This window comes from Carlito syrichta, unplaced genomic scaffold (genome assembly GCF_000164805.1).
Source record: "Carlito syrichta isolate Samal-C Ts95f unplaced genomic scaffold, Tarsius_syrichta-2.0.1 Scaffold315473, whole genome shotgun sequence".
Classification (NCBI taxonomy): Eukaryota; Metazoa; Chordata; class Mammalia; order Primates; family Tarsiidae; genus Carlito; species Carlito syrichta.
In genome coordinates this window covers 289,097-299,114 of record NW_007259569.1, presented here as the reverse complement: position 1 = coordinate 299,114, position 10,018 = coordinate 289,097, and the positions used below count along the sequence as shown (strand labels likewise).

General features: G+C 43.8%; 1 protein-coding gene across 2 annotated transcripts; it reads right to left on the bottom strand.

Moving 5' to 3' along the window:
- Positions 1–8,235: 8,235 nt before the first annotated feature.
- Positions 8,236–9,463, bottom strand: LOC103275450 (high mobility group protein B1-like). 2 transcript variants are annotated; one of them, XM_021706349.1, is made up of 2 exons: positions 8,821–9,463; positions 8,236–8,766 (listed from the first exon to the last, which is right to left on the bottom strand). In XM_021706349.1, the coding sequence occupies exons 1-2, from the start codon at positions 9,359–9,361 to the stop codon at positions 8,714–8,716; spliced, it is 594 nt and encodes a 197-aa protein (XP_021562024.1). In that variant the 5' UTR covers positions 9,362–9,463; the 3' UTR covers positions 8,236–8,713. The 2 variants fall into 2 exon arrangements, with proteins under 2 accessions (XP_021562024.1, XP_021562023.1); XM_021706348.1 differs by having other exon boundaries at positions 8,236–9,463.
- Positions 9,464–10,018: the final 555 nt, after the last annotated feature.

Genomic DNA, 10,018 nt, shown 5'->3' with positions numbered 1-10,018 from the left:
AATGATTGTTGGAGCCAGTGGGGAAAATTTCCCCCAGGCTTTATGCTCAATCTCATCTTCTGAGGAAATTGAGGAACAGTAGAAAGAGGGGCATGGACAGGCTCAACTTTAAGAGTGTTGTTGTGCTTAATTAGCATGTTTCTGACTGATGGCTTAGGAGAGAGATAGGTTGTACAGGCCAGATAGGAGAGGATGAGACCTAGTTCTCTTCTCAGAACCGTCAGATAGTTGGCATTATTCTCATCCAGAGTCATGGGTGTAGGCCAAGGCAATGGCAAGGGTTAGCTGGGGAAGTGTCCTTAGTCCATCATTATTTCCACTGGCTCTTCCCTCCCTATTCTTTAACATGCACAAGTAAAGTTTTCTTAATTTTAAGTGTGAACAAAAACATCTTTAGAAAACGTTGTGCTGAATACAAATCTTTGCTTGCTTTACCAACACAGCTTCAAGACAAGGCCTCTATCTACTTCCCCTTCGAACTAGATAGCCACCCCTAACTTAAACCCTGCCTGTATAGACTTTATAGAACTGCCACAGGCAGAAAAGAGCTGACTTCATTGATTCCAAGGGAAGAAAGTTGTCCCTGCAGTAGCTTATTAGGGTTGGGGAGGACAGAGAGATCGAGATGGTAACTGCCCTACTCCCCAGTGGACTTGGTATGGTTCATTCTTTACTCTGTAGGAACTACAGTCCAGGTTTTCCTCGGTATTGAAATTGACACAACAAAGACTCTCCTGTGTCACAAAATATCCAGGACCTACTCAGAGCAACCAGGGAAAGTGCTAGCAAGATCTCAGACCTCCCCAGAAAGCACAGTATGACTGAAATCAAGGCTCATTCTGTGCTAAGCTACTTGCCAGAGTTGCAACCAAGAACTAGATTCGTTCCAAACCCCATGGTGTTGAATCAATGTTTTTAGAATGATTAGAAAATTAATGACCACAACATCACTTGGAATATTTGTTAAAAATGCAGGTTCCTGGATTCTGCTCCAGATCTAGTGAATCAGAATGAAATTGATGGTGAAAGACCAGGAATCTGCATATAAAACAAGCTCCCCATATGAATCTGATGCTGAGTCAAGTTTGAGGAAGATTCTGGGAGTAAAGGTTAAGCTGTGGGTTTTCAAGGGCAGAGGGGGAGGGAATCCAGCTTTCTCTATCAATTCTAAGGCCAGGCCTGTCTACAATATCCAGAGGCTTGCTAAATGCCCTAAGAGAACTGGATTGTTACAGAGTGGAATAGTGGACTTTGGAGACTACAAAATGTGGAAGGGTGTGAGGGAGGTGAGAGTTGAAAACTTACCTGTTGGGTACAAGTTTCACTATTTGGGTGATGGGTATACCAAAAGCCCAGACTTCCCCATCATGCTATATATGCACATAAGAAGCCTGCACTTTCACCCCCTAAATAGATAAAATTTAAAATTTAAAAATAAAATAAAAAGAACTGGGTTGTACTTTACTTATAAGTCTTGCCCTGTTATGACAATCAGAAGATGAAATATTCTTCCCTCTGAGGTACTGTATCACCTCTGCAAACAGTTGGCATCTATCTGCACCTCCCTTCCCCACCCAGTTTAGACTGGGCCTTTTTTGTTCTCCAAGGAAAATCCTTGCATACCTGCCAATTGGTCAGGGTTCCTTCTCCTGAAGAGGCCCCCTTCCCCTATATGTCAGCAGAAGACCCAATTATAAGACCTGCCTGGTGGGCCTGCACTGGAAAGAATTTGCCATAGAGCCACTGCTACTGCCTGGGTCAATGCCACTCTGCCCTTGCCTTCCAGTCCCCAGGTAATAGCATTTCAGTGGTAAAAAACATAGTCCCTATTTAGTTTCTCTCAGATTTTGAAGTCTTTAAAGTGGTGTGGACTCCTTCAGGCTGTAAGACAGTTCATAAACATAAGATGTTATTATCTCACTATTAAATAAACAGTACGACAATTAGGTTTTATTTTTAAAAATGAATCAGCTTCCTTCACGCTGTTGGAAGTTCTCAAATGAGGTGCCAAACTTCATTTTTAGTGTCTGTTGAATAAACAGTTCACCCAGCTTCCTTTCTCCTAGCAGAGTCCTTCAGCTTTGCAGTTCCAGTCACCTCCTCAATTCTGGTGGAACCTAGGTAACTGAAAGCAGGCAGACTTCTCCTTCTACCAGACAGAGTCAAAAGCTCTGTCACCAGGTTTTCATTGCCAACTCGTAGGTTGTAGGGAGGTTGGTGTATTTCTAAGTCATTCTGAATAGAAATATTAGGACATAGCAGATGCTTCCTGGATTAGCCTCAGTCTCTTTAACCCAAGATTCTTATCTCTAATAATCAGGGTTACCATGTAGATTTGGTCAGGTTGTTCCTCACCTAACTGAGGAAGCCAGTGGGGCTGAAACCTAACTCAAATTCCACTTGCCAAGCTAAGCGTCCTGTGAGGGTTTACATCGTCCTGGAGGAAGGAATACTCTATCTCTCATTCACAAAAAGAAGTGTTTCTAAATTGAATGAATTAAATCTATGTAATTCTAATGTGTATTGATTAGCTGTGATCCTGATACAGGAGTCTCTAGGCATGTGTCATGAGAGTACCAGGCTGCCTTTGAAAGTTCAACCTCCATAGCAAGATAATGTGGTGGAAGGGAAACAGAGACCCATTCTGACGTTAAATAGCTGTGAAACCCAAGTAGCCCACTCATTCACTTCTTTGGCCTATATTTCCTCTTCTGGAAATGGGGAGTGGGAGTAGTTGATTTTTGAGGAGAGCTGCTGAGATACACAACTCCAGGGGACACCATTCACATTGCCCCTGAAGGAACTTGAAGTCTAAACTGAAGTAATAGGTCTGACTGGATGGTGGTAGAGCGAACTGCTGCCCTGTGGATGTGTTGAAGCCAAATGCTGCCCCTCTCTTTGAGTTCTCTCTCACATCTAGAGGCCAGCTTGCCTGGCTCCCCACCTTCTTGGAACATAGTACTTATCCTTCTATACTCCCACTACATATCCTGTTGTGCTGTACAGAAACTCATAATATTCTCCCTTATTTAAAGATGATTTTCCCAAAGGCTCTTTTTCTTATTCATCTTTGCATATTTGCCCTTCTGCCCATCCCCCCATCCCACAACCACACACAGAGCCTATGTGGCTCCTCTAGCCAATTAGAGGATTTAAAACTTGTTTGAGCCATCCCTTCCTCTCTCACCATCTAACTCTGAAGGAAAAGATTGAGATGGGTGGTGAAGATTACCTGGGAAACCAATAGGAATCATTGATTACCCATCTAGTCCCCTCTTTGGCTCCAGGAGATCCTCTACTGATGCCCCCTCACCACAGACATAGAGGAGTGGAGGAGTAGAGATTAGCTGATATCTAAAGTCTCTTCAGTTTCTGGCTTCCTATGAACGCATCCTAGTTGCCCTTAGTAACCAGCTATGCATAAATTTATGAATGCATCTAACCCTTTTAAAAAGGTATTTATACATACTTCCAACTTATACTCACTCTTGAGGATAATGAATTCCATATATTTGTTTCCTGTTGCATAAAATCACACTGATTTGTGTTTTTCTAAACATACCTCTTTCAGAGCCTCAAGTGGGCTGTGATAGAGTCTCTTTTATTTCGTGACCACATTTACATTCACTATCTCTATGGGTCTTCCCCAGTTCTGTTGTGCCTCTCTGCATGCAGAAATCGAAGGCAAGTATTCTTTGTGCAAGGGGAGAAATAGGTCCCTCCTGAACAAGTCCAGTATTTGGATGACGGCCTTGACCACAGTGGTAGGTAGCTAGCTATCTGGCTTTAAAAAATCCTCTAAGGCCGAGTGCTTTCCTCAGCCTTTTTCGATCATCTCTCCCCAGCTTCTTCCCTCTCAGCCGGTGTTGAAGTGGATTTTGAAAGGGGGGAAACATACTTCAAAGAGTCTAGACAGCTCTCTTAGATCTTGAAAGGGTCTTTGGCTATGTTCCAAGAGCACTCAACTCTTAGGGAGGAGGTTTTTTCTCCTGGGATCCTAGAGAAGCGTGGAGTCTAGGGGATAACAAGATCATCCACCATCCGGAAAAGATTCCCCATTAGATTATGCACAATTTGTTGGTATGCAGAGGACCTGTGCCTGGTGCTGGACAGTACTGTTGGATTGCTAGGTGGCTCTCTGTTACCTCTGTTTTTCCATCTTTCTTATGGGGAAATATGAGGACAAATGATACAACAAAAATAAATAGCTATTTATAATGCCTACTTCCTTCTAAAGAGAGTGACTACTGGTACATGGAAGAAAGGTTCTTAATTCTGCTGAGGCCTTGATGGATTTACCTGCTAGATACTCTGTCTAACAGAGGGAGAAGAAATTGCAGAGGGGGTAGGAACACAATCTAGGATGGAAGAAGGCAAAATGAGCAGAGAAGGGAGGAGAGGAAGAAGAATATAAAGGGGCTGATAGAGGCTTCAGGGCTACATGCTGTGACCCCCTCCCCCCAACATTCTCCCAAAACATCAGTAGAGTCTATCCAGACTTGCTGAATATGAGTATGAGCAGACTTCTTTTGGAAATCAAAGAAGGACTAAAGTTGTGCCTGGTGACTCAAGGGAAACAAAAACAGCACATGCAGATACAGAGGCCAGAAGCAGAGTAGGAAGCAGAGGAAAAGAAGTCCTCCAGAGTGTTAGGGTCCCCTTCCATCATACTGGACTGCCCCTTGCGGCTTTCAGTTTTCTTTCCTGCCAAGAGATAATGATCAGGCCTATACTTGGTCAAATTTTCCTAACCTGAAATCTCTGGGAAAAGATTCTGAGGTCCCATTCTTATTTTTATTTTTTTGAGTTGGAGTTTCACTCTGTTGCCCAGACTGGAGTGCAGTAGCCGCTCCCGGCCACCGCAGCCTCAACCTGCTAGGTTCCGGCGATCCTTCCGCATCAGCCTTCCAAGTAGCTGGAACTACAGACGTGCACTACCACGCCAGGCTAACTTTTTTTTTTTATTTATTGTAGAAATGAGGTCTTGCCAAGTTGCCCAGGTGGGTCTCGAACCCGTCGGCTCAGGCAATCCACTCGCCTCGGTCTCCCAAAATGCTGGTATTACAGGCTGAGCCACCGAGCCCGGCCGCCTTTTTGTTTTCTCCAAAAGTTTCTTCCATGTGCACACACACCTGAAGCTCTGTTTAAAAAGATAATTGGAGACGTATCAGGCAAAAGACCCTGTACTATCCATTCTCTTGCACAAAAGCACACATTGGCCTTAATTTATTTAACTAAGGGAAGTAATTCAAAGGAATTTTTGTCATAATAAGTGAAATGCAATAAAAATAAAATAAATGAAAATCTGTGAGTTGAGGTGACATGCAGATTTGGCTATGATAATTTTTTAAATGCAGCCTCACAAGCCCTTAGAAACTCTCAATGAAATATACGCAGTGTTCAGATTGGATTCATCCTTTTCCCTACAGATTTAGCTAGTGCTGGTCACGGCAAGGAGCAGGTTAGATGGATCAATATTTATGAAGAGACCCCCAATCTGCTCCCTGGAACAAACAGGCCATTGAGCAGCAGCCAAAGTCTGATGCTGCACAGAGGTTAATATCTGGGTCCCGTGGTCTTGCTGGCCTTTCCTTTCTTGGATGCAGTGAATCAGGAACATTGACATTTCTTCATGCCATGGCTGAAATATTAAAATTAAGTAGTCCAAGCTGGGCGCAGTGGCTCACGCCTGCAATCCCAGCACTTTGGGAGGCCAAGATAGGATTGCCTGAGCCCAGGAATTCAAGACCAGCCGGGGCAACTTGGTGAGACCTCATCTTTATAATAAATCAAAAAAATTAGCCGGGAGTGGTGGCTTGTGCCTGTAGTTCCAGCTACTTGAAAGGCTGAGATGGAAGGATTGCCTGAGCCCAGCAGGTGGAGGCTGCAGTGGCTGTGAGTGTGCCACTGCACTCCAACCTGGATGACAGAGTGAAACTCCAATTCAAACAAACAAATAAAAATTAAGTAATGCAGCCGTGCCTGTTACAGAAATAAAAGTGGAAGGGCCATCTTAGACAGCAACAGCTTCAGCTGCCTGTCCTCCTCCTCCTGTCTTCCACTCTCCATCTCCCTCTCCTCCACCTCCACAGGCTTTCCCCAGAATCCTGAACTGAGATAGAGGCTGCCACCCCCACACCTGGCCTCTGACAATCAACTGTTTCCCTATCTAAGCTGGCCAGTTGCAGACAAATCCCTCAGTTCAGCAAAGATAAGGGTGAAATTAGAAGTCAAATGCAAATACATAGAAGTGGAGGAGTTGATAGCAAAGGCATCTTCAGCCAAATGCACAAAAATCTATTCCGAACTTGTAGGCCATCCAGCCCCAGTTCCTTTTCCTCACTAAAAACCTTACTGTGCACAAAGGGTGAATGCTAAGCCAAGTCACTCAAACTTTTAGCCCAAAAGACTCTTTTTTTGAGTTGGAGTCTCACTCTGTCACCCAGACTGGATTGCAGTGGCCGCTCCTGGCCACCGCAGCCTTGCCTGCTGGGGTCCAGCGATCCTTTCTGCCTCAGCCTTCCAAGTAGCCGGAATTACAGGGACGTGCTACCACGCCCGGCTGATTTTTTTATTTATTGTAGAGATGAGGTCTCGCTACCCAGGTGGGTCTCGAACCCGTGGGCTCAGGCAATCCACTCACCTCAGCCTCCCAAAGGCGCAGGATTACAGGCTGAGCCACCGAGCCCGGCTAGCCCAAAAGACTCTTAAGTTTGTACAACAGTAATTGCACAGGGAAGAGAGGATGCCCACACAGAAAAGAGGCAAGGACGTGTACGTATATGATCCCTAATCAAATGTATCAACTACCACCATAAATGAGTTATTGTGCCTTATGATATTAATGCCAGTTGTGCCTTATGATACTAATGCCAGTTAAACCGATAAATATTTTTCAAAGGGCCCAGTTGACTCAACTGATTTGACTCTGTCCCCCATGCTGTGTGCAGTCTAATTCACTCTTGAATTGGCAGATGGTTGGACATCATCAGAGCTCCTTGGCCAGTTTTTGTTTTAGAGCTTTACCTCTGTAGCAGGTTTAATCTGTTTAGAGAGGGTTTGTTTTTGGCTTTTGAAGCTGCCATACTCCTCTCCTGTGGGAATTATGAGTTGTTTCAGAAATGGGAGCTTCAAAGAAAGCTCTTATTGTTCTGGATTTGGGCCACTCCTGGAACTGTTTGTTTCATCTGGCCCATCACTCTGCTTGCTGCCACCTACAAATAGGAAACATTGCCTTAGACTAAAATCCACAGACCCCTTGCTCATCATCCAAAGTGCTAGATCCTATCTTCTGGAAACTGATGTCTACTGATGATTGCAATATTGAGGTATGCACACAAGATGCATAAATGCTATTAACGTGAAGAAAATAGCCAGCCTAAACTCTGGACTGATGTGGTCCTGAAGAAAGTTCTGGATGTAATCTGCCTCCACCAAGGAAACGCAACATACCGCCGTAACTCAAAAATGAGTCATGCAAAGCTGAGAACTGTCACTAAATTTGAGTATGTAAACAGCCCATAATCATTGAGAAAGAAGGAAACTAAAGGAAGTCTTTTCAGTGTATCTTCTGGGAAACTAGCAGACAGACATGTCTCCAAAACATGCCTTCAGCCCTTCATGTGAATTAGGTAATGGCATAACTGGTCAGCAGGGAGGACAGCGTAATAGAATGGATGGAAACTTGGACTTACTATAACACTAACTGGGTTGTAAACTCCCTGGAAACATTTTCCAAGATTTAATTTTGGAAATGAAAGAAGAGTGTAAGGCTATGTCTCTCTTAACTTTCTTAAACTCTCTGAGTCTTCATTTTCCTATCATAAAATGGGAATGGTAATAGTTCCTATTGGAATTCCAAATAAGATAATTCATTTAAATATTTAGCATAGTTCCTGGCACACTGTAAGAGTTCAATAAACACTAGTTGCTATTTTTTTTCAAGTTGGAGTCTCACTGTATCACACAGGCTGGAGTGCAGTGGCACGCTCATGACTACCTCAGCCTCTGCCTTCTGGGCTCAGGCAATTCTTTCCCCTCAGCCTTCCAAGTAGCTGGAACTACAGGCACATGCCATCACACCCAGATAATGTTTTTATTTTTTGTAGAGACAAGGTTTTGCAATGTTGCCCAGGCTGGTCTCCAACTGCTGGGCTCAGGCAATCCTCTCACCTCAGCCTCCCAAAGTGTTGGAATTGCATGTGTGAGCCACTGTGCCTGGCCTAGTTGTTATTGTTTTTTTTTTTTTTTTTTTAATAAAAAAAATTGTATTTACTTAGAAGCATTCAGAATGTCAACAAAACAGCTGCAACTTTTTTTTTTTTTGCAATTACAGAGTGGTATTCAGTTAACAGAACAACAATTATTTCGTATAAGCTGCATCAGAGACAACTGAAGATGAGAGAACTACCATCCCCATATATAACTAATTTGTGCTGTGCACCAACAAGAACCTGCTTTAAATTTCCATGCCAATTTACAACCCCCATACTGTACCAGGCAAGGTTAGTGGCTCTTGAAAATACCACCAGGACAGGGCTAGCTAAAGACACATTCGGTAGTGTGTTAACTATACAAAAAAAGACACTGTACAGTTTAAAAACAAATCTTACACAGCCTTACATTTCCATTTTTTTCTTTAAAAGGAGTGAGTTGTGTACAGGGGGGTTAAATGCTTTATAGACAAGAAAAAAAAAACTGCGCTAGAACCGACTTATTCATCATCATCATCCTCTTCTTCATCTTCGTCTTCTTCGTCTTCCTCCTCTTCCTCGTCCTCTTCGTCCTCCTCGTCTTCCTCCTCTTCCTTCTTTTTCTTGCTCTTTTCCGCCTTGACGACTCCCTTTTTCGCCGCATCGGGCTTGCCTTTGGCTCGGTAAGCGGCAATATCCTTTTCGTATTTCTCCTTCAGCTTCGCGGCCTTCTTCTCGTAAGGCTGCTTGTCATCCGCAGCAGTGTTATTCCACATCTCTCCCAGCTTCTTGGCGACATCCCCGATGGATAGGCCGGGGTGCTCTCCTTTGATTTTGGGGCGATACTCAGAACAGAACAAGAAGAAGGCCGAGGGAGGCCTCTTGGGAGCGTTGGGATCCTTGAACTTCTTTTTTGTTTCCCCTTTGGGAGGGATATAGGTTTTCATTTCTCTTTCATAACGGGCCTTGTCGGCCTTTGCCATGTCTTCAAATTTTCCCTTCTCTTTAGCAGACATGGTCTTCCACCTCTCTGAGCACTTCTTAGAAAACTCTGAGAAGTTGACGGAAGCATCCGGGTGCTTCTTCTTGTGCTCCTCCCGGCAAGTTTGCACAAAGAATGCGTATGATGACATTTTGCCTCTCGGCTTCTTGGGATCTCTTTTGCCCATGTTCGGTTATTTTTCCTCCGCGCGGCACCGAGTCGCCCAGTGCCCGTCCGGCTCTCGCCTGCCCCGGCGCTGTCTCTATGGAGCTCAATGTACTGCAATGGCTGTCAGTTGTTATTGTTTACAAGGTTCAGTGAACGCACAAAAATCCATAACAGATTTTGGCCCCTGCTTCTAATGCCAAATAGTGTGACTCTTTAGGCCCCCAGAATTCCAATATAGACTGATATCTCCTACCATGGAAACACAGTACCCAACTATAGTGGCAGATTTTCAAATTAGATCTGGAAATGTAGTAATCAGGCCTCTCCAGAGAAACATAACCAATAGGTTATAGATATGGATGCTAGGCAATAGATAGATATAGATATTGGAATTTATTATTATAAATTTATTATAAGAAATTGGCTCACACAATTATGGAAGCTAAGAAGTCTCAAGATCTGTAATTGGCATGCTACAGACCCAGGAGATCTGATGTTGTCATTCCAATCTAAGAGATGGCAGGCTCAGGACACAAGAAAAACCAGTGTTTTAGTTAGAGTCTAAAGACCAGGAAAGACTGATATCCTTGGCTGAGCAGACAGGCAGAAGGAATTTTATCTTATTTGTGGGCGGGTCAACCTTTTTGTTCAGATTTTCAATCAATTGGATGAGGCC